General features: G+C 45.8%; 1 protein-coding gene across 1 annotated transcript; it reads left to right on the forward strand.

The window, feature by feature from the left end:
- The first annotated feature begins 9,714 nt into the window (after nt 1-9,714).
- LOC141110415 (uncharacterized) lies at nt 9,715-23,649 on the forward strand. Its single transcript, XM_073601753.1, has 2 exons — nt 9,715-10,561; nt 23,210-23,649. The coding sequence occupies exons 1-2, from the start codon at nt 9,731-9,733 to the stop codon at nt 23,534-23,536; spliced, it is 1,158 nt and encodes a 385-aa protein (XP_073457854.1). The 5' UTR covers nt 9,715-9,730; the 3' UTR covers nt 23,537-23,649.
- The last annotated feature ends 1,818 nt before the right edge of the window (nt 23,650-25,467 follow it).

Genomic DNA, 25,467 nt, shown 5'->3' on the forward strand with positions numbered 1-25,467 from the left:
GCACTGATGGGCACTGATAGGCAGCACTGATGGGCCCTGATAGGTGGCACTGCTAGGCAGCACTGATAGGTACTAATTGTCAGCACTGATTGGCACTGATAGGCAGCACTGATTGGCACTGATGGGCACTGATAGGCAGCACTGATGGGCACTGATATGCAGCACTGATGGGCAGCACTGATGGGTACTGATTGCCACTGATAGGCAGCACTGATGTGTACTGATATGCAGCACTGATAGGCAGCATTGGTTGGCACTGATAGGCAGCATTGGTTGACAGTGATTGACAGCACTGGTTGGCACTGATTTACAGCATTGGTTGGCACTGATAGGCAGCACTTACTGGCACTGGTTAGCACTGATAGGCAGCATTGGTTGACACTGATAGGCAGAATTGGTTGGCACTGATAGGCAGCACTGGTTGGCACTGATAGGCAGCACTGGTTGGCACTGATAGGCAGCACTGGCTTGCACTGGTTGGCACTGATAGGCAGAATTGGTTGGCACTGATAAGCAGCACTGGCACAGATAGGCAGCATTGGTTGTCACTGATAGGCAGCATTGGGTGGCACAGATAGGGGTGAGGGGGAGTTTCACATTCAGGAGATTGTGAGAATTGCCAGAGCTCTTCAGTGTATGATAAGGACATTGCATGCAGGGAGAGAGATCATCTGTTAAAAGTCACGGTGATGTTGGTGGTTGGCAGGACTGAACAGTTACCAAACTTCAGCCAATAGAATGGGTCTGGGCGGGCTGCTACATTTCTCTGGCCCCGCCCCCTCTCTGAAGTAGCCCAATCATTGGCTGGTGTTGGCGCTTGGTCCCGCCCACCCCCGACATCGCAGCTGAGTTGTGATGACTTACAACTCAGCCACGATGTCAGGGGTGGACGGGACCAACCGCTATAAACACCAGACAATGTTTGAGCTGCTTCAGAGAGGGGGCGGGGCCACATAAATGTAGCGGCCCGCCCAGACCCCATCCCATTGGCTGGTGTTTGATGGCTGTTCGGTCTCCCTGTATCACCCCGACATTTTGACAGCTGGTCGCTCTCCCTGCATGCAGTGTCATTATCTGAAGTTTCATACACTGAACAGCTCTGGCAATTCTCACGATCTGCTGCCTGTGAAACTGTTTTACAGGCAGCGTGGGCAAAACACTCTCTTGGATGCAGCATGGGGCAAATTTCTGGAGACAGCACGGGGCGATTAGGGTGTGCCCAGGCACACCCGGCACACCCCGTGCGCACGCCTATGATTGATCCACTGTTAAGGATGATACAGAGGGATAAGGTGGTGAGGGGCTTTTTGATGCCTGGGAGTGGGGGGAAAATTGTGAAATGTTTAGGTTATATGGATGACGTGGTGGCAGTGTGTCAGTCGGTGGTGGGCATAAGAAGGGTGAAGTTACTTTCGTCTATTTTTTTGTGTATGTGCGGGAATGAGTGTGAATTGGAATAAATGTAGTTTGGGTGTGTATGGAAGACAAGGGGAATGTGTGGATGATCAGATTGGGAAGGTTGAGGATGGAGAGAGGATTTTGGGTATTGTGTTTGACTATGGAATGAAAGGGGAAGTGTGCTGGAATGAAGTGGGAGAAAAGTTGAGGTTTTGGTGTCTAAGAAAATTGTCGATTTATGGGAAGGTTTTGGTAGTCAAGGGAGTAATCTTACCTTTAATTTTGTATGCAAGTAATATCTTCCCTCCTGGGGAGGTAAGATTGAGGAAAATGAATAAGTTATTGTTTACCTTTTTGGGGGGGTCGAAAATGGAAAGAGTCAAGAGAGAATATGTGTGTAGACGTGAATGTAATGGTGGGTTGAGTTTTCCGAATGTGAGTGTTTTTGTTAATGCATTATTGGTTTTGTGTGGTGAAAGTTTTGAGGAATGGTGGAGTGTGTGCTAGGATGATAGCTTTTTCAGGTGGGTGGTTGTTTAGGAGATGGGGGTGGTTGGGAAGGGATTCAAGGATACCGGTGGCTTACGTGGTGGCACGCGACTACTGGGTATTGGAAAAGTTTACGGTAGAGTTTAAGTTGGCAGATGTAGGAGAAGGGGAGAGGGATAAAGTGAAGGTGAGAAAGTGGTTGATAGAGAAGGAGTATGTGTGTAACCTTAGGGGAGTTGATGTGTCAGTGGCTGGGGAAGTATGGCAGAAAATGAGTATATATGGGGTGACAAATGTGCAATGACAGATAGTATGGGTGAGTTTGCGTGAATGTCTAGCTACAAGGCTATTTATGAAAAGGAGGGATTCGTGTGTGTCTGATATTTGTCCGAGAGTAAATTGTGGGGGTGTAGAAGACAGTGGACATGTGTTCTGGGGGTGTGGTGTAGAGAAAGATGTGATCAATAAGAGTCGAGATCTGGTGAAAGAAATAACGGGAGTGAAGGTGAGTGGAAAATGATGATGTATGGCTTGGGGAAACTGGAGAAAAATAAACAGTATTGTGGTTGGTGTTATGTGCATTAAAGGATGTGTTGTGGAATGCACGCAACTTGTATGTATATAAAAATGTTTCCTTAGACAGTAAACAATGTAAAGGGTTATGGCTAAGCAAGCTATACTTTTTTTTTGTTTTGGATAAAAAGAAGGGTGTGGATGCCGAAGGCATCTGGAAGTTTAGAAAATGGAGAATGTTGATTAAAAATGAAGTCTCTACCACGATGATGCAAGACCTTGTTGGAGACAGTGGATGAGCGTCAAGCTGAATAGTCTCTCAAGAGTTTTCTGAAGTGGAATTAAAAAAAAAAAAAAGAGTACATTTGGTTGTCGAGTTTGTAACGCATGTATTTTCTCCTTGTATTTTGTTTATGTCTTTGCAAAACAGATGTGTTTTCAAGCAAGTTTGTTTTTACTTTGGTGCGGTTTTTTTTGGGTGGGGGATATTTTTCCATGAAATATTTTTTTTTTTTTTTTTTTTTTTCAAATAACAGTTTTTATTGGTCACAGAAATATAAAAGTACAAAAGAGTTGAAATTTGCTCAATACAGATTATCATTGGTAGACATTCAACCTGACATTCAATAGGCGATAGAATATTTTCATCTAGAGAAAATAAAAATGAAGTACCTTCTTCATCTGGAAAATTCGTCAACCAACAGATATATATTTTATACTGGACATAATCCAAAAATAAGGAAAGAGATAGTAGAGAGAGAAAGGAGGAGAGAAGAGAATATAGGAAAAACAAAGGGGGGGGGAGAAGGGGGGGAGGGAGGTTCTGCCGCCGATCTAGGGTGGGTCCTCCCGTCTATGCCAATCTTCCCAGACTTTGTCATGTGTTTCCAGTCTATCTTGTAAGCGGGCTGTCATTTTTTCCATGAGCTCTATGTCCTTTATTCTGGTGTATAGATCTGTTGGAGTGGGAGGGGTCTGTTTTTTCCAACGCAGTGCGACCAGGCACCTTGCTGCTGTGATTACGTGGCCCATCAATTTCCTAGAGTGGCGGGGTATGTTCAACCCGGATATCCCAAGGAGAAATAATTTCGGGGACCAGGGCACCTGTACCCCCAGCAAGCGAATCAGTAGCGATTGAACTTCCGTCCAGAACGGGGCAATTTTAGGGCATGACCAGTAAATATGAAATAAGGTCCCTCTATCTTTGCAACATCGCCAACATCTGTCCGAACTGGAGGGGTATATGGCTCGGAGTACGTCAGGCGTCATGTACCAGAAATAGAGAATTTTATATGCGTTCTCCTTGTACAAAGTACAGAGTGAACTTTTGGCTGCCTGGGACCAGATCACCTGCCATGTGTTTTCTGGTATCTCCTCGCCTAGATACTTCTCCCAGCGGAGCATGTATGTGTGCTTGCCCTGATCCGGGAAACTGTAGGAGTTCAATATTCGGTATATGTCAGAAATTAGCCCACGTCTAGTCGAGCCTTCTAGTATCAGGCCCTCAAATGTAGTTGGGGTTGAGAATTGTAGATCTGGGGCGATAGATTGGGCATAATGTCGGAGTTGCAGGTAACCATAGAATGCTTGCTTTGGGATGCCAAATTTTTTTTGAAGCTCCGCAAAGGAGAGTAGCCTGCGATTGCATGGGTGGACTAGGTGGCCGAAGTGGAACAAGTTTCTGGTCGCCCACGGGGAGGACATCTGATGCGTGAGGCCTGTGGGCATTTTGGGGTTGTATAGAAAGGACGTGAGGAGTGATCTCTCGGAGCATAGTGTGTGGGCTCGTGACAATCTACGCCAGAGTGTGCTGAGGTGCAGCATGGGGCCCAGAAGCTGTGAGGGATCTACCTTCGCCTTCGCATTCCATAGCATACTGTTTGGGTGGACCGGTGCCATCCACAATTTTTCGATTTCTGTCCACTTGTTGTAGGAGCGTTGGGTAAACCATGAGGCCAGGGCTCGTAGTTGGGCTGCCTGGTAATATTTGGTCATGGAAAGGATAGCCCGCCGTCCGTTCGCGACGCCAGCAGGACCGATCGTGGTATTCTGTGTCTCTTATGCCGCGTACACACGAGCGGACATTACGGCGGACTTTGCCCGGCGGACTGGATTTCGTCGGACAATTCGATGTGTGTGGGCTCCAGCGGACTTTGTTTTCTCAAAAGTTGGACGGACTTAGATTTGAAACTTGTTTAAAATTTATCCGTTGAAATCGAGTCCGGTCGAAAAGTCCGCCGTCTGTATGCTAGTTCGACGGACAAAAAGCCATGCTAGGGCAGCTATTGGCTACTGGCTATGAACTTCCTTGTTTTAGTCCGGTCGTACGTCATCACGTACGAATTCGACGGACTTTGGTGGATTGTGTGTAGGCAAGTCCGTTCATTCAGAAAGTCCGTCGGAAAGTACATCGAAAAGTCCGCCGGGCAAAGTCCGCCGTAATGTCCGCTCGTGTGTACGCGGCATTATAGTTCCATATATAACGTATCATGTCCGCCTGTATTTTCCGCAGTTCCGCTGATGGGACTGGAATGGGGAGAGTTTGGAATAGGTAGAGCAGTTTTGGCAGAATTACCATCTTAACCGAGGCTATTCTCCCTAAGAGGGAGATATGATGTGTCTTCCATTTTCTTAGTAGGTCCCTGATGTTTTTTAGGAGGGGGGGGTAGTTGGCTCTATACAGGGTAGAGTAGGAGGAGGTAATCTGGATTCCTAGGTATTTTAAGGATAAGTCATTCCAATGGTAAGGGAAGCATTGTTGTAAGTGTTGAATCTCCTGAGCCGGTATATTAATTATGGAAGAGCCCTGGGGCCATCATAAAAAAAAAAAAACTGAATTCTGACTTTGAAACTCAGAATTCTGAGATTGAAATTCAGAATTGTAAGTTTAAAAAAAAAACAGAATTCTGAGATTCAAAGTCAGAATTCTGAGTTTGAAAGTCAGAATTCTGAGATTCAAAGTCAGAATTCTGACTTTCAAACTCAGAATTCTGAGATTCAAAGTCAGAATCGTGAGTTTAAAAAAAAAAAAAAAAAATCTAACGAATTCTGAGATTAAAAGTCAGAATTCTGAGATTAAAAGTCAGAATTCTGAGATTTAAAGTCAGAATTCTGAGATTTAAAGTCAGAATTCTGAGTTTCAAAGTCAGAATTCTGAGTTTCAAAGTCAGAATTCTGAGTTTCAAAGTCAGAATTCTGAGATTAAAAGTCAGAATTCTGAGATTAAAAGTCAGAATTCTGAGATTTAAAGTCAGAATTCTGAGATTTAAAGTCAGAATTCTGAGATTAAAAGTCAGAATTCTGAGATTAAAAGTCAGAATTCTGAGTTTCAAAGTCAGAATTCTGAGTTTCAAAGTCAGAATTCTGAGATTCAAAGTCAGAATTCTGAGATTAAAAGTCAGAATTCTGAGATTAAAAGTCAGAATTCTGAGTTTCAAAGTCAGAATTCTGAGTTTCAAAGTCAGAATTCTGAGATTTAAAGTCAGAATTCTGAGATTTAAAGTCAGAATTCTGAGATTTAAAGTCAGAATTCTGAGATTTAAAGTCAGAATTCTGAGATTAAAAGTCAGAATTCTGAGATTTAAAGTCAGAATTCTGAGATTAAAAGTCAGAATTCTGAGATTAAAAGTCAGAATTCTGAGATTAAAAGTCAGAATTCTGAGATTAAAAGTCAGAATTCTGAGATTAAAAGTCAGAATTCTGAGATTTAAAGTCAGAATTCTGAGTTTATAAATATAGTAGTCTCTATTAGGAAGATTTTAGGACCAATGAGCAATAATGTAGTAACACCCACAGATCATCATTCTGCAGACATACATGTCTTCTGCTCTGTATATGGATATGTAAATCTATCTTATTAACAGCACACAGTACAGGGAAGCAGGCAGTGCTGGGTTCTCTGGTTCTATGACTGTACTAATAGTTCCTCTGTTTGCTGTCTTATCCTTCTTCTCTGTGATCTGCTCTAACATAAAGAGCCATGCTGAAAACGTGTATTGTGTGTGAGTGGGGGGGACACAGCTTCCATAGATAACAGAACACAATGGCCAGCACCCCTCTGCACCCCAACTTGTAGAAAACATTGCACTATTGCCCCTACATTGGGGAATTGTGAATCGCTAGAAGGTAGCAGGACAATGTGTGTCTATGGTTATAACGGATTAATCATAGCAATTACTTGTCTGGAATAATAGAGGTGTTTCACACACAATTAACCTCATATTAAACGTAAAAGCATGCCCAAACAACTAATGAGAGTTAGTGTAGTGGTTAGAGCAGCAGGCTTACAGTGGGGAAGTTGTGGGTTCTAATCTGGGTGAGACTATGTTTTTTATCTAAATATATTTTAAAATAAGAGATTTGCGAGGGCTTAAATTGTATTTGGGCTTAAATTGTATTTTATTAATATATCCAAACTGATCCCAATAGAACACAATGGCCAGCACAGCACAGCTCTGCACCCCAACTTGTAGGACACATTGCACTATTGCCCCTACATTGGGGAATTGTGAATGACTAGAAGGCAGCAGGACAATGTGTGTCTATGGTCATAACGGATTGATCATAGCAATTACTCGTCTGGACTAATAGAGGTGTTTTACATACAATTAACCTCATATTAATCATAAAAGCAGCACTTGACCACTAACGAAAGATAGCTTAGTGGTTAAAGCAGTAGACTTGTATTGGTGAAGTTGTGGGTTCTAATCCAGGTGTGGGAATTTTTTTTATATATATATATATATATATATTTTAAAATATGAGATAGTGAGGGCTTAAATTTTATTTTATCAATATATCCAAAATTTATTTCAAGGTATATTAACAAAGATACACTGATATATTGAGCACACAAAGTTGTAGTATATGCTGGCTACTATAAAATAGAGAGTAGAGATTTCAAAGAAAAAACTGTGTATATATTATTAGGGTGATCAGATAGGATCATTAGGGTGTCATCTTCAGTTTCCCCGGGGGCAGTTCATAATTTAGGAGACTGGTCATAACGAATCGATCATAAATCACTTGTCTGGATTAAAACAGTAGTTTCACAGAGAATTAACCTCATATTAAACATAGAAAGAAACTATTAGAAACCCTTAAGTGATAGTACAATGGGTAGAATACCAGGCTTATGGTGTTGAAAGTTCTGGTTCTTATCCAGTTCAGAGCACGTTTTTAATTATATATGTATTTTCAATATATTGATTTTATATTAAACATATTTTAAACTATACGTTACTGAGAACTTAAATTGTATTTTATTGATATATCCAAATTGATTTCAAGGCATATTAACAAAGACATATTGATAAAATTGTTATATAAGCTGACTACTATAAATTAGAGAGTAGGGATTTTTTTACAAATCTGTGTATATATTGGGATGATTTTGGTGACATGGGGCCAGTTCTAAATTTCAGGAGATTGTCCCTGGAAGCTGCATGATAACCATCACGTCTTATAACTTAACCACCGATGCAGGATCATTTTTCCATCTAGTGACACCACCGATGCAGGGTCATTTTTTTCCATCTAGTGACACCACCGATTCAGGGTCATTTTTTTCCATCAAATGACATCATCGATGCAGGGTCATTTTTCCATCCAGTGACACCACAGATGCAGGGTCATTTTTTTCCATCCAGTGACACTACTGATGCAGGGTCATTTTTTTCCATCCAGTGACACCACAGATGCAGGGTCATTTTTTTCCATCCAGTGACACCACCGATGCAGGGTCGTTTTTCCATCCAGTGACACCACCGATGCAGGGTCGTTTTTCCATCCAGTGACACCACCGATGCAGGGTCATTTTGTTTTCATCCAGTGACACCACCGATGCAGGGTCATTTTGTTTTCATCCAGTGACACCACCGATGCAGGGTCATTTTTCTTCTTCACTACTGTTAGTCCCTTATGTGTGCACCAGTTTTAAACTCTTAGACCCCTTTCACACCGAGCCGCCCATAGCGTCGGCGGTAAAACGCCACTATTTTTAGTGGTGCTTTACCATCGGATTAGTGGCACATTTCGGCCGCTGGCGGTGTGCTTTTACCCCCCCCCCCCCCGCCTGCGGCCAAGAAAGTGTTAAAACCGCCCGCAATGCGCCGCAATAGCGCAGACTTTTCCTGATGTCCTGCCAGCGCAGCGCTCCGGTGTGAAAGTCCTCAGGTAGAGTAATGTGAAGTCCTCGGGCTTTCACACTGGAGACAATGCTGCAGCTGTTTGAGGGCAGATTGCAGGCGCTATTTTTAACGCTATAGCGCCTGCAAATCGTCCTCGGTGTGAAAGGGGTCTAACATACTACAAATATATATATATATATATATATATATATATATATATATATATATATATATATACACAGATACAGTATTTTGCTCTGCATGCCACTATTTTCCCAGAATCCCCACCTGAGAGGGGGGAGGAGGCACAGTAACCAGTGTATATAGTGGCAGTGCAGTGCAGGCCATGAGCTGTATGTACTGGCAGTGTCAGGGTGATGATTAAACACAATGTAGTGTCAGGGCAGTGAGCAGAGTGTAATAGCAGTTCTGTTCAATCAGCAGTATATGATGGCAATGCCGACATCCCAAGTCTCCCATAATTGACGGCGGGCTCACAGACACCTGCGAGTGCAGCATCATCTTCCGATTGTCAACCACAACAGCCCGAGTCACCCCCTCCTCCGGGCCAGGGGTGGCAGTGGCATCGCTATGGGGATCAATTGTATGAAAGCGGGTGCAGTATAGGACTTCCTATGTGTCCCAGACTGTTACTCCGCCCTCCTCTTATAACCCTCCAGCTCCCCCAATCACTGAGTGCCTGCCCTCTGCCAATCCAGCTCAGAGAGAGTTAGCCAGGGCAGCCAATGGGAGGTGAGCAGCAGCTGTGTGGAGGGAGCTTGTGTCGGATTCAAACAGAGGGAGGAGTGAGTCCAGGAGCGAGTGAGAATGAAATGGGTTTGCCACCTCCCTGAAATGAGTTTTTGCAGGTTGGGATGTCTGGCAATGCAACTTTATATTGTGTCAGTGAAGGAAGCTTTATAAAATGGCATTACCTAATATCTACCAGTGAGCAGTGTTTGGTGACAAGGAACAGTATTTCATTTGCAGTGAGCAGTGTATAAGGGCAGGGCCGTAGATTTGGAGGAGGCTGCAAACAACAGAAGTAACTTTTTTGTTTAAAATTTTATCCATCCTAAAATGTATTAAACAAAATTCTGAGATTAAAAGTCAGAATTCTGAGATTACACAGTATAAAAGGAATGTTACAGGAGACTCAGCCCAGTAGAGGTTTCTTTAGCTTCAGTGGCTGTCAGTGAAGCATGGCAAATAGAGAAGAACTTGTTCAATTCTATTTTAGACTTGGATTTAATAATAAGGAAATACTTGCAGTTTTAGCCAGTCATAACATAGTTATTAGTTATCGAACACTGAAGAGAATCTGCAGCAAATTTAGTCTTTACAGAAAGAAGAACTTTTCCAACTTGCCTGAAGTTTTTAGCTTTCTACAAGCTGAAATTTTCAAATCTGGGCAAATGCAGGGATATAGATGGCTACATCTAAGGGCACTTCAAAAAGGATTTGTTGTTACACAGAAAACGATAAGGCAAATGGTAAAATACCTTGACCCAGAAGGAGTTCAATTAAGAACAGCTCGACGCTTGCATAGACGGCGCTACCATACTGAAGGTCCAAATGCAGTTTGGCATGTAGATTCTTATGACAAATTAAAACCCTATGGCATTGCAATTAATGGCTGCATTGATGGTTACAGTCGTTATATTGTATGGATGGAAGCCTTTACTACTAATAGCAACCCCAAAATAGTTGCTAATTATTTTATTGATGCTGTATCTATGATTGGAGGTTGCCCAGAAAGGATACGTGCTGATCTTGGCACAGAGAATGGACATATGGAACAAATGCAGAAATTTCTAAGGCGCTCACACTCAGACAATTGGGCTGCAGAGAAAAGTTTTTTGTATGGAAGAAGTACAGCAAATCAAAGAATTGAAAGATGGTGGGGTGTACTGAGGAAACAGAATGTGCAGTTCTGGATTAACCTTTTAAGAAATATTCAGAATGATGGCTATTTTACTGGAGACTTTATCGATAAAAACCTCATCCAGTTTTGCTTCTTAAACATCATACAGGTAAGTGTTTTTAAATATATGAGAGTGATTACCTTATAAGCTCTTGTAAAATGCAATTTTAATAGAATACATTTACTGCTATTTAACAAAATGTTCTTCCCACTCTACTTCCAAAACATGTCAGAAGCAGGCAGGGCCAAAACTAGAGGGTGCAGGGTTGGCGCCTGCCCCGGGTGACACATCTAGGGGGGTGCTGCCCCCACCCACACTGGTAACCGCTGCTCTAAGGGTGTCACTGCCACCCGATCAAGTGTAATGGACAGGCCGGTTTCCCTCCTATTCCTGCCCAGTCCCCAAACAGCCTATGTCTTTTCTGCGTGATGTATCCCAGAGAAGGGGGGGCTTCAAGGAAGGCCCTGGACTGGGGGGGTGCAGAGGAAGCCCCAGGCTGGGGGGTGCAGTGAAGGCCCTGGGCTGAGGGGGTGCAGAGAAGACCCCACACTGGGGGGGTTAGAGGAGGTGCAGAGGAGTTCCTTGTGGGATGGGGGGTGCAGAGGAGGCCCTGAACTTGGGGGATGCAGAGGAGCTTCTTGGCTGGGGGGGTTAAGGAGGCCCTGGACTGATGGAGGGTGAGGAGGAGGCCTTGGGCTGATGGGGGGTGCGGAGGAGGCCTTGGGTTGGGGAGTGCGGAGGAGGCCCTGGGCTGAGGGGTGCAGAGGAGGCCCTGGACTTGGGGGATGCAGAGGAGCTTTTTGGCTGGGGGGTGCAGAGGGGGCCCTGGACTGGGGTTGTGCAGAGGAGGTGCTGGAATAGGAGGGAGGTGCAGGAGTGTGGGGGGTGTAGAGGAGGCCCTGGACTAGGAGGGGAGTACACAGGAGGCCCTTGACTGAGGGGTGCAGAGTAGGCCCTGGACCGGAGGATAAAGAGGAGGCCCTTGACTAGGAGGGGAGTACAATGGGGGCCCTGGACTGGGGGGTATAGAGGAGGCCCTGGACTTGAAAAGTGGGGTTGATAAAGCACCTCGATTCGGAGAGCAGGGCGCAGAGGCAGCTCCAATTTTGGGGTAGGCTGTAAAGGAGGCCTTGGACTAGCAGAGGAGGCCCTGGACTAGGAGGGGAGTACAATGGAGGCCCTGGACTTGAAAAGTGGGGTTGATAAAGGACCTGGATTCGGAGAGCAGGGTGCAGAGGCGGCTCCTATTTTGGGGTAGGCTGTAAAGGAGGCCTTGGACTAGCAGAGGAGGCCCCCCGACTAGGAAGGGGGTGGTGTGGCAAAAGCCCTTGGCTAGGTGGAGGACAAGGGAGATACTGGACTAGGTGAGCGGGTGCCTAGAGGTCCCGGATTAGGAGAGAGGGTATATGGAGGCCCTGGACTATGAGAGAGGGATCGTGGAGGACCTCTGGACTAGGAAAGAGGGTGCCTGAAGGACCTTCCAGCTTCAGGGAGAGAGAGGACTGGATTTAGGCTCCATTCACACCTGAGCGTTTTGTAGCTTGAAGCCTGAAGCTACAAAACGCTGGAGGGGAAAAAATCAATTATTCTCTATGGAGATAGTTCACATCTCCACTCCAAAATGCCTGAAGCCCTACGACTGAAGCTCAAACAAGTTCTGGACCCTTTTTTGTCGCGCAAATTGGGCAGATTTAGGCGTTTTTCTGCTTTTTACATTGGTGACCTTTTGCCCTGCACAAAATCGCTGGAAAATCGCGGTAAAAAACGCCGCAAATCGCTGTATAAAAACGCTGCAAAAAACGCCGTAAAAGCGCTGTAAAGTTGCGCGATTTTCTGCCTGAAAACACCAAGCTCAGGTGTGAATGGGGCCTTAAAGCCTGGGCTGAGGAAAAGCCTGTCTGGGCCCTGGAGGGTGAGTTCACAACATAAATGGCAAAATGTATCAATTGTTTTAAGTAATGCCAAACAGGACCAGAGAGACAGGTCGTGTGATAGATTTATTAAAGGAGAAGTACAGCCAAAGCCTGTTTGGTTGTACTTCTTCTGTCGATCACAGCAGTGCAGATTGTTTTGCACTCCTGTGACCCATTTTCATCTGGCTTAAGCCTGCTGTCGGATGATGTCACAGAATTGGTGCTGGGGAAAGATCGCAACCATATGTTTGTGATCTGCTCACATGCCTGGACCGGCACCCAGCTCTGGCTCTCAGCAAGCTGCTGAGAGCCTGAGCTGGCCACTCCAGCCCCCTCCACAACCCAGTGTTTCAGTGAGCACCGGGGGTGGCAGAGCAGAGCCAGAGACTGGCAGCCCCCAGCTCTCTGCTTAGGTAGCTCTGAGAACTGAGTGATCGGTTGTTTGGTTACTTGTTTCTCAGCCTTAGAGCCAGTGGGGGACAGATGCAGCATCCACCTAGGTGAGGTGAAATCTTCTGAAGAGGAGCACAGACAGCAAAACAAATGTTACAGGGGTGATAACCCTTCCCTATGTTTTCCAAAAAGCTTAAAAATAGATTTTTTGGCTGGAGCTACACTTTAAAAAAAAAACTGTACCAGTTCAAAATTACAAACAGATTCTACTTAAGAACAAACCTACAGTCCCTGTCTTGTTTGTAACCCGGGGACTGCCTGTACTTCTCTTTTAATTACCCAACATATCATCTTTCCTGCTATCTGGCCCACATGGCAATTGGGCCTCATTTACATGGAGCATATGCATCCATGCCCAGTGTGATGGCCTTGTGTAACGCATGGGGATGCATGGTGTTCTGTGCATTCCTGTGTAGGCAGTTCCTGTCAAAGTCAATCGGGATGCAGCAACTGCATGGACAGTCGAGTATCAAAATTTGACATGCAGATAGGAAGGGATGCATGTATCCAAACGCACAGTGTCTGAATTCGGATCTGTGCACCCACTTCAATAGGTGAAGCTCTCTGGTAGACGCAGATGCATCAAAAAGTGGCTCAGCATACAGGACCAGTCTGATTAGGCCTTAGGAGAATTTATCAAAACTAGAGCAGACAGAATTTGGAACAGCTGTGCATAGCAACCAATCAGCTCATAACTTTCATTTTTAAAACTGAACAAGCTGAAGATAAAAGCTAATTGGTTGCCATGCACAGTAGTTCCAGATTCTGACTGCACCAGTTTTGATGAATTCCCCTCACTGTGTTTTACATTTCTTACTCCTGACTTAGAGTTGCCACCTGTCCGGGATTCACCCGGACAGTACGGGTTTTGAAACATGTGCCCAGGTCTCTGCCCGCCTGAGACCCGGACACATTATTCATCTCAGACCCGTGGCTCCCTGTGCCGAAGCTGTGTCATCAGTGCGGCCGTGGAGTTCCGTTCCGTAGCGCCGCCTTAGCGCTGCTTGATTTCTGCTCCTGCAGTGCTCAGCTGTCTGACTCTGAGTGCAGGACGGAGTCGGGACACAGAGGCAGAGCCTCCATGTTACCGGCCGGGTGCTCTCCTCCAATCCTCTGGCTGACAGCAGAAGGGACAAGGAGGTGGGCGGAGCCTCCCCATTCCCTGCTGGAATGTGTGCACAGATCACGCTGGGACTGGAGCCCAGCTTGTAAGGTAAGTTTTTACCATCCATGTCAGGATTTCAAAGTACTCTCACCTTTCCCCCCCCACCATACACTATACAAACATATATACATACACCCCCTCCCCCCACCATACACTATACATACATACATACACCCCCTCCCCCCACCTTACACTATACATACACCCCTCCCCCCCACCATACACTATACATACATACATACACCCCCTCCCCCCACCATACACTATACATACACCCCCCCCCCCACCATACACTATACATACATACATACACCCCCTCCCCCCACCATACACTATACATACACCCCTCCCCCCACCATACACTATACATACATACATACACCCCCTCCCCCCACCATACACTATACATACACCCCTCCCCCCACCATACACTATACATACATACATACACCCCCTCCCCCCACCATACACTATACATACATATATACATACACCCCCCCTCCCCCCCACCATACACTATACATACATATATAAATACACCCCCACCATACACTATACAAACATACATACATACATACACCCCCCCTCCCCCCACCATACACTATACAAACATATATACATACACCCCCCTCCCCCCACCATACACTATACAAACATATATACATACACCCCCCCCTCCCCCCCACCATACACTATACATACATATATAAATACACCCCCCACCATACACTATACAAACATACATACACCCCCCTCCCCCCACCATACACTATACAAACATATATAAATACACCCCCCACCATACACTATACAAACATATATACATACACCCCCTCCCCCCACCATACACTATACATACACCCCCCTCCCCCCACCATACACTATACATACATATATACATACACCCCCCTCCCCCCACCATACAATATACATACATATATACATACACCCCCCTCCCCCCACCATACAATATACATACATATATACGTACACCCCCCCTCCCCCCACTATACACTATACATATATACGTACACCCCCCTCCCCCCACCATACACTATATATACAGTTCTGCCGGCCCCCTCCCATATACCATCCATCCATCCATATAGTTCTCTCTCTCCTCCTCATACACCATCCATATATACAGTTCCCCCCATATATACAGTTCTCCCCCCCATACACCATCCATATATACAGTCCCCCCCATATACACAGTCCCCATATATACAGTCCTCTCCCTATACAGTCCCCCCATATACACAGTCCTCTCCCCATACACAATCTATATATACAGTCCTCTCCATATATACAGTCCCCCCCCATATATACAGTACTCCACCCCCCCCATACACCATCCATATATACAGTTCTCACCGGGTGACACAGGCCACTGCTCTACTGACACCGTCCTCTGCCCTACTGACACCATCCACTGCTCTACTGACACCGTCCACTGCCCTACTGACACCGTCCACTGCCCTACTGACACCATCCACTGCTCTACTGACACCGTCCACTGCCCTACTGACACCGTCCACTGCTCTACTGACACCGTCCTCTGCTCTACTGACACCGTCCTCTGCTCTACTGACACCATCCACTGCCCTACTGACACCGTCCACTGCCCTACTGACACTAATCTCTGCCCTACTGACACCGTCCACTGCTCTACTGACACCGTCCACTGCCCTACTGACACCGTCCACTGCCCTACTGACACCGTCCACTGCCCTACTGACACCGTCCACTGCCCTACTGACACCGTCCACTGCTCTACTGACACCGTCCTCTGCTCTACTGACACCGTCCTCTGCTCTACTGACACCATCCACTGCCCTACTGACACCGTCCACTGCCCTACTGACACTAATCTCTGCCCTACTGACACCGTCCACTGCTCTACTGACACCGTCCACTGCCCTACTGACACCGTCCACTGCCCTACTGACACCGTCCACTGCCCTACTGACACCGTCCACTGCCCTACTGACACCGTCCACTGCCCTACTGACACCGTCCACTGCCCTACTGACACCGTCCACTGCCCTACTGACACCGTCCACTGCCCTACTGACACCGTCCACTGCCCTACTGACACCGTCCTCTGCCATACGGACACCGTCCTCTGCCATACGGACACCGTCCTCTGCCATACGGACACAGTCCTCTGCCATACTGACACCGTCCACTGCCCTACTGACCCCATCCACTCTACTGACCCCGTGCACTGCCCTACTGACACCGTCCTCTGCCCTACTGACACTGTCCTCTGCCCTACTGACACCGTCCAGTGCTCTACTGACACCGTCCAGTGCCCTACTGACACCGTCCAGTGCCCTACTGACCCCATCCACTCTACTGACACCGTCCACTGCCCTACTGACACCATCCTCTGCCCTACTGACACCGTCCTCTGCTCTATTGATACCGTCCTCTGCCCTACTGCCACCGTCCACTGCCCTACTGCCACCGTCCACTGCCCTACTGACACCGTCCACTGCTCTACTGACACCGTCCACTGCTCTACTGACACCGTCCACTGCTCTACTGACACCGTCCTCTGCCCTACTGACACCGTCCTCTGCCCTACTGACACCGTCCTCTGCCCTACTGACACCGTCCTCTGCTCTACTGACACCGTCCTCTGCCCCACTGACCCCATCCACTCTACTGACCCCATCCACTCTACTGACCCCATCCACTCTACTGACACCGTCCTCTGCCCTACTGACACCGTCCTCTGCCCTGCTGACACCGTCCTCTGCCCTGCTGACACCGTCCACTGCCCTGCTGACACCGTCCACTGCCCTGCTGACACCGTCCACTGCTCTGCTGACACCGTCCACTGCCCTGCTGACACCGTCCACTGCCCTGCTGACACCGTCCACTGCCCTGCTGACACCGTCCACTGCCCTGCTGACACCGTCCCCTGCCCTACTGACACTGTCCCCTGCCCTACTGACACCGTCCTCTGCCATACTGACACCGTCCTCTGCCATACTGACACCGTCCACTGCTCTACTGACACCGTCCACTGTGCTACTGACACCATCCTCTGCCATACTGACACCGTCCTCTGCCATACTGACACTGTCCTCTGCCATACTGACACCGTCCTCTGCCATACTGACACCGTCCCCTGCCCTACTGACACCGTCCCCTGCCATACTGACACCGTCCTCTGCCATACTGACACCGTCCACTGCTCTACTGACACCGTCCTCTGCCATACTGACACCGTCCTCTGCCATACTGACACCGTCCTCTGCCATACTGACACCGTCCACTGCTCTACTGACACCGTCCACTGCTCTACTGACACCGTCCACTGCTCTACTGACACCGTCCTCTGCTTTACTGACACCGTCCTCTGCCATACTGACACTGTCCTCTGCCATACTGACACCGTCCTCTGCCATACTGACACCGTCCTCTGCCATACTGACACCGTCCTCTGCCATACTGACACCGTCCTCTGCCATACTGACACTGTCCTCTGCCATACTGACACCGTCCTCTGCCATAGTGATATTATTAATTATTAATCGAATCATATTTTATGGGTACACTAATGCTTTTGTTTTATTTAACCATGCCCCTTTAAGTCCCCCCCCCCCCACTGTTAATGCAATTGGGCCACAGCCACTGTTCACTGTAGCACACCTCATTACTACTCTCTTTGGGTAACAGAAGGTATTTTACAATCATATAGCATGTACTACAAAAAAATTGCCGTGCGTCGCAAAAGTGTTCGGGTTTGGCTTGAAGAAAAGGTGGCAACCCTATCCTGACTACAGCATTCTAAGTACAGCGCATTCTTTATTAAAGTGGTTGTAAAGGTGCAACATTCTATGCACAAAGGTAAAAAACCTTCTGTGTGCAGCAGCCTCCCCAACCCTCTCAATCCAGCGATGTCTACGAGAGCCTTGGCTGTCTGGGGACTCACACTCCTAATTGGCTGTTGGCAGCAGCGGGAGCCATTGGCTCACACTGCTGTCAATCACAGCCAGTGAGCCAATCAGAAGACGGAGGGAGTGGAGTCGAGCCATGGCTCTGTGTGTGAATAGACACAAGGTGCTTGCTGTGGGGGCACCCAGAAAGAGGCAGGGGCCAGGAAGAGGAGGATCCAAGCTGCTCTGTGCAAAACCATTACACAGAGCAGGTAAGTATAACATGTTTATTATTTAGAAAAAACAAACAAAAATCAAGACTATAATATCACTTTATGGTTAGCTGTGTGTAGTAAAGGATATGCAATAGAACAGTTTTCTTTTATTAAAATGAGTATACTGAGGTTTGTACTGTCTGATACATACTCGCTTGTGGCACAGTCTTAAAGCATATGGCCCTTTAAACCCTTCCCACTGTTGATGCAATCTGACCACACCCACAGTTTTGGTTATATTGCCACATACCATTTTTCTTGGGGGGGTGAAAAAAAATGTCTAGCCCGGGTGTCAGGTGTGCTAGGTACACCACTGGAAGCAGGGCAGGACTATAAAATTACCATTGAAGAGTTGCTCATTGACTACATATATTCTACAAGTATTTACAGCCAATTAAATTCATGATTGTCACATGCATGCTTGGTTTTTTGGCTTATTCTTGAGAATTACAAAACAGGTACATGTTAAATTTGACTGCAGTAGCTGATAATAAAAAACCTCAGTAATGTGTAATGGGGATGAGATGAACATTGTCTGTTTGGAATTTTGATACTGATCCGAACCTTAGGGACATTTGGGGGAATAACTTGTCCCAAAAATGCATGTCTAGAACCATCATTGCATTGGTCAATTATAGCCCTGGCAACATAATCTTGCTATGTTGAAGGCAGGTGCCTGTTAGGATTCAGAAGGGGGAACGCACACTCAGAAGGGGGAACGCACACTCATCCCCCCTTTCCTGGCCTGCCAGGCTGTGTGCTAGGATCAAGGGTGTTGTATAGAGTTGGGGGAACCCTATGTCATTTTTCTTTTCTTGTACTTTGCACAGGCTACCCCCTTAAAATCTGTTCTGAGAGGTCTAGTATAGATTTTCTGCGACAACCCCCCCCCCTTTTAGATATAAAAATACATCAGTGGGTAATTTACTTTTCACAGTAAACCTCTTTTATTTCGTACCCAAAAAAGGTGCACAGGAACCCCCCAAAATGCATACTAGACCCTTATGTCTCTTGACAGTTTGAAATGTATTTTAGTGGGGTATCTATGCATTTTGTTTTAAAATAAAGGTAACTGGCATTAAAAAGTAAATTACTTGCAATTTAAACCACCATACAGCAATGCTGCAAATATTAGTTTTGCTGCAGGAGGTTCTATACATCATACAGATGCAACACCTCACAGGCAGTGTTAATTTTGGAAGCAAATTTCAATTTAGTTTTAGTCTTAGTCTTAGGACTAAAATGCCATTTTAGTTTTAGCCGTATTTTAGTCATCTCAGTTGTTTTAGTTTTGGTCGTATTTTAGTAGACTAAAATAGTATTCATTTAGTCGGCTAAAAGGTTTTAGTCGTTTTAGTCGACAAAATTAACACTGCTCACAGGCAGGCTAAACTGATAGTAAACACTGGGATACTTGTACTTACAGTTAAGCTTATTATAAAGATTACCTGTAGATACAAGTAATATCGCCTAAATGTGCACTGTTTTGGAGATATTCACTGTTTCTGCGGCTGATGACATCACCGGTACATGCGCTCTGATGGGACAGCATGCTCATGCCGTCCCTTTAGAGCTCTGTGTCACGGCTATGACTCCCGTGCGCACGCACAGGAGTGACATCATAGCGGCTCAGCCAAATGGTCAGAGACCGCAAACCAGGAGGGCTTCGCTTTAAGATAAGTATTTCATAATGTGCTAGTGTGTGATGCAAACTAGCACATTATGACATTAGCATGCAGGGGGCCTGGATTTTTAATTATTTAATTACATTTACTACCGCTTTAAGGCCACCCACAGTCATGTTATTTAAATTTATTTATTTTTGCTTTATGCATTATTAGTCCTTGTTCACACGGGTGTACTTAAGTATATTCCTGTGTGAGGGCGTGTTTGCCCACACAGGGATGTACAGGCGTACTGTGCATTCCTATGCAGGCAGTTCTGTTCATGTCAATTGGGACACATTAGCGGCATGGATACAGCTGCTGCTTCCATTTTGACATTGTGTGTGTGTTTCTTCAGGGACACACACCCGCACCTAAACGGCTGTGACATTGGGAGCAGTGGCTGTGCATGGAACATTTGTGCATCCCTGTGCAGGCAAACAGAGCCCTTGTAAACAAGGCCTTAAAATCAATTTTCCCAATAAACTCTTAATTTTTTTTAAATACATTTCCATTGGTTCATGTCCCCCAGGGCAGAGTCCAGCCCCCATGCCCTTTTTGCCATTAGCTTTTAAAATGGCGATACTTGGTTTGACAGATTTGACTCCCATCAACTCAAAAGGGGTTCGGATTTTTCAGCAGAATGTATGACATGCTCCCCAAATGGCCATCGAATCCAACCCGGGTATGTTTGTCTCATTCCTAATGTAAAATAGCTAGCATATTTATCCAAACATACTTCTTTGGTTACATTTTAGTGACACAGGATGTCATACATGCAATTAAATGTGTAAGCTGTCTATAACCACTTGACGACGGCTGGCCATCATATGACGTCCTGGTCTTTCAGTGGTGATATCTGAATAGGGTTGCCACCTTTTCAAACCCAAACACTTTAGCACCGCACAGCAATTTTTTTTATAGTATAAACTATACATATATTTTGCTATTAAATATTTCTATTCATATGAAGTTAATAACAAGAGTCCCCCTTTACATCAGAGTCCACAGAGTACCCCTTTTAAATCTGAATCCACAGAGTTTCCCTTTTCATCGGAATCCACAGAGTTCCCCTTTTACATCTGAACTCGCAGAGTCCCCTTTCACTTTAAGGGGGAACTGTCCAGACTCTGATGTAAGGGAGAACTCTGGGGACTCTAACATAAGGGATGCTCTGGGAACCCTGATGTAAGGGGGAACACTGAGAACTCTGATGTACAGAGAGGACTCTGATGTAAGGGGAAACACTGTGGCCTCTGGTGTAAAGGGGAACTCTGATGTAAGGGGTGCTCTGAGAACCCTGATTTGCCTTAGTGTACTCACTCAGAGGCAGGAGAGAGAAGGGGGGAGACTTCAGACACAGACAGGGATGGATGGTGAGTTCACTCACCCCTTCGCAGTCGGCACCTCTCATCCAGATGTATCTGAGGCTGCTGGACTTCAAATTTCCAGCCCCCACTTTCCTTTTCTGAGGCACAGCGCTGGGGATTGGAGTGTGGGCAGACACAGAGGGGTAGGAGTGTTTGGGGGGGGGGGGGGGTGGAAGCTGCTGGGAAGTAATAGTCCAGTCTAAATAATGTGTCCTGGTTTCAGGCAGTCTGAAACCCGAACGCATGATTCCAAAGCCGAACTGTCCAGGTGAATCCTGGACAGGTGGCAACCCTATATCTGAATGATACCTGCAGCTGCAACCATCATTCAGATGTTGTTTTTCCTGCCGGTGATTCCCTTCACCGTAAGCAAAATCATAGCGGCTATTCAGCCACTTGATCATTCTTACAGCTGGCGAGAGGGGATGACCCCCCCTCCCGTCGCCCTCCGGTGCTTCTCCCGGGTCACCCGTACGATCGGCGTCGCGGAGAAAGAATTTGGCGCTGAGGGATAGATGGTCCCAGGCAATCTCTATGACTCTCGGGGGCCCGGGCGTGACATTATGACGTCATGTCCAGTCCGGCGTAAGTAAAAGCCTGGGACACGGCAGAAAAGCATTAGATCGTTCATGTTTTTTTGTTGATCTGATGCTTTCCAGCCTTATAGACCCCACATCTCTCCATTAAGAGGACGGATCACGCACCATTCCTATTACAAGGCATGTTTACATTATAGGAATAAAAGTGATCAAAACCATTTTTTTGAAAGGGAAAGTGTAAAAAAATAAAAATAAAATTAAAGCGCACCTGTCCCTGAACGCAGAGGCGAATGCATACGTAGGTCGCGCCCGCATATGTAACCAATGTTCAAAACACACATGTGAGGTATCAGCATGAACGTTAGAGCGATAGTAACAATTCTAGTACTAGACCTCCTCTGCAACTATAAAAATGTAACCTGTAAAAAAATGTAAAGCGTCACCTATGAAGATTTTTGAGTACTGAACTTTTGCGTCATACCACAAGTGTGAGCAATTTTAAAGCGTGACATCGTAGTGGCGTCACCACACGATTGAACTAGGAGGACGGGCTTCATGTGTTTGTGCTGGCCGGCATTTCTTTTATATGCATATCCATTTCTTCCTAACTGTGCAATACCTCATTTTAATAAACTGTTATCTAGACTAAATTACGCTATCCATTGAGCCATAACGGACATCATAGTTGAATAGAGGGAGTGATCTGCATGATCCGGTTTACCTCTACCATTGTTATCATCTACAAGCTAAAGGCCATGGCTGGGTTATAGCCACCTGCCGTTTATGCTTGCCATCTGGTAAGCAGACTATATAAATACGGTGATCGGGCACTTTCTTGTTTGTGTGTGCACATTGCGGTGATATCAAGAATTCCAAGTGGCTTATATTGACTTTCCTGTCTTTTAAAGTTTAATTGGACTCACTGATTGAAACCTTTTTTTAGCGCAGCTTTTTTAATTTTACAATTTGAAAAGAACCTAGCCATGCAGGGCTCCGCCCACACGGTCACATCATTCATTTTGTGAACAAATAAACTCCAAACACCAACAGCCTTTGCAGCTGATAGCTTTTAGTGCACAATGAGGGAGCTGGTGAGCATCCTTGGAGTTTATTGATTCTTCTTGGACTGAGTATGCCTGTCCATATTAAAGACATGGGCAGATAGTTACACAGTCTGCAGGAGCCTGACACTGCACCCTTGATCTGTTGATTCCGGGTGCAATGTTTTCAGGCTCCTATGGAAAACACATTAAATACACTTTTTTAACTGCCAAAAAATGTATTTATTGATTTTTTAATGTGATGTGAACTTATCCTTTAAATTAAAATATATACAGGACCTTTGAATTACTGCTCCATCACAATTAGGTATAGATCTCTTTGACAAGCTAGCAATGTAATTTTCTTCAATGAAGAAGTATGGGAACATTTTGTTTAATATTTCTTATTTCCCTCGTAGACCCTAATTCTCAGTATTGTTATTTCAGGCTGAACTTGATGAAGTTGTATACATTTGGAATTCTCACAATATGCGAAAATGCAAAAGACAGGACAGCTCAGGTGGAAGGCCCATTTTACTATATCTGTATCCAGAAACTCGTGGCACAGTGAATAGAATAATGCCTGTTGATGCAGATGAAGTAGCCATATGCAAGGAGGAATGCCTCCCAAAAGGTCGATACTCATGTGATGAAACTGTTTTTGAGTTGTGTTGTCTCATTATGGAAGAGAATTCCTGGAATGCACCAGAAGACCCATATTCAGCTGTTGATCTATACCTTCAGTTGAGGAATAACATTCTTCAAAACCTTTGAATAATACAATTAGAATTTGGATTTGTTACCCAAATCAAATACTGGTATATAAATATGTCACTTTTTCAAGATTTGAAAAATGTGGAGATAATATAGTTATTATTTTGAAATCATCTGTGTCAGTGGTGTTCCTGTCATGCAGAGAGCTGTATATCTAGACTCAACCAACTTCTGTGAAAGTCAGGGGTGCCTAATTCCCATAAGGTGACTTCAAGTGTCGGTGTTCTGTCAAGAAGTGGCCTCCATCAAATAGTGCCCGCGCATGCGCAGGACAGAGCCGCACTCCAACTGAGTTGCCGATCAGCTGGAGTGACGTGACCAGGGTGCAAGTGCACATCTTAGGAGGTCTCTCTCGATGGGAGATACCATTTCACTGCCTTGATTGAAACCTATACAAACAGTGGGGGGGGGAGACCGTAGTTCTCACATTGTGCCTCGCGGGGCGGCTTTACAGTGTGCTGATGGTCTGGTTTTGTCTATGTTGCAGGGTGGGTTTGCATGTGTTGAACAGCCGGTTTTGCCTGTGTGAAACGGTGGTTTGCAACACAGACAAAACCAGCTCTTCAACACAGCCACATGCCACCCTCCAGCAGCAGCGATGCACAATCTGAGAACCTCTGTCTACCCCTGCTGTTTGTATAGGTTTAAATTGTGGTATCTCCCATCGAGAAATACCTCCTACGATGTGCGCATGCGCCATGGTTACGTCAGCCCAGCTGATAGGCAAAACAGCTGTTGTGCTTCGACGTACAACGCATGCGCAGTTCGTCCCGGGCACTATTCGATGGGTAGGCACATCTCGACAGAACACCGGCTTCACATGGTGAATCAGGGCAATGCTTTAGTTAAGGCTCCATGTCACTGAGCTGAGTCCCCTGTCCAACTGCTTGGAGTGGTCTCTGTGACAGCATTCATGGCAGGTACAGTGCAGCCACAGCTGCCTGTCGCAGAGGTCCGGCAAGGAGCTAAGCTCAGTGGCATGGAGCCTGCACTCAACAGGCAGCGGGTGTACGATTTAACACACAGGGCAGCCGTCTTTGTTACTTCAGTGGGCAGCATCTGCTGGTTTTCCACATTCATTGAGGGCAGCACATTTAACCACTTCAATACTGGTCATCTTCACCCCCTTTCTGCCCAGTCCAATTTTGGGCTTTCAGCGTTGTTGCACTTTGAATGACAATTGTGCGGTCATGCAATACTGTACTCATATTTATTTTATTTTTTTTAGACAGATAGATCTTTCTTTTGATGGTAGTTAATCACCATTTTTTTTGATAAACAAAAGAAGACCAAAAATGTAAAATTTTTATTTATTTTTTTCTCAGTTTATGTTAAAATTTTTTGCAAACAAGCAATTTTTCTCCTTCACTGATGTGTACTGTTGAGGCTGCACTTACAACCGGTATCCTGATTATCAACGTAGCGTAATTGCCGGCGTATAAGGCGGGTAGGCGTATAAGACGCCCCCCCCAATCTTCCATTTAAAATTGTCTTTTTGCTGTACTCGCCGTATAAGACGACCCCCTCCCGACCAGTCTGTCAGCCTGCTGGATGTGCAGTAATGCCGTATGTTCAGTAGCTTTGGTAACAGGTAACATACTGTCTCAAAGTCTACTGCGCTGAGCCAATCACGGCGAGCAATGTATTCTATTAATGAATACAAAGACTGCTCAGATTGGCAGAGGCTGTAACATCATCAGCCCGCGCCTCTGACTCTCAAAGCCAATCGGAGCAGACTACTGTATGTAGTCTGCTCGGATTGGCAGAGGTTGTTACTCCAATCCGAGCAGACTTTGTATTCATTAATAGAATACATCTCTTGCCGGGATTAGCTCAGCGGTGTATAATGTATACAGTATTACCGCACATTCAGCAAGCATCTGGAGGGCTGTCATCGAGCAGGCGGCTTGCGTATAAGACAACCCCCGCTT

The sequence above is a fragment of the Aquarana catesbeiana genome, linkage group LG10 (genome assembly GCF_042186555.1).
Source record: "Aquarana catesbeiana isolate 2022-GZ linkage group LG10, ASM4218655v1, whole genome shotgun sequence".
In the NCBI taxonomy this organism is placed as follows: domain Eukaryota; kingdom Metazoa; phylum Chordata; class Amphibia; order Anura; family Ranidae; genus Aquarana; species Aquarana catesbeiana.

Coding starts and splice junctions, on each gene's coding strand:
- LOC141110415 (XM_073601753.1), top strand. CDS start 9,731: ATGGCAAATAGAGAAGAACTTGTTCAATTCTATTTTAGACTTGGATTT. Junction 10,562..23,209: donor GCTTCTTAAACATCATACAG/GTAAGTGTTTTT, acceptor TTGTTATTTCAG/GCTGAACTTGATGAAGTTGT.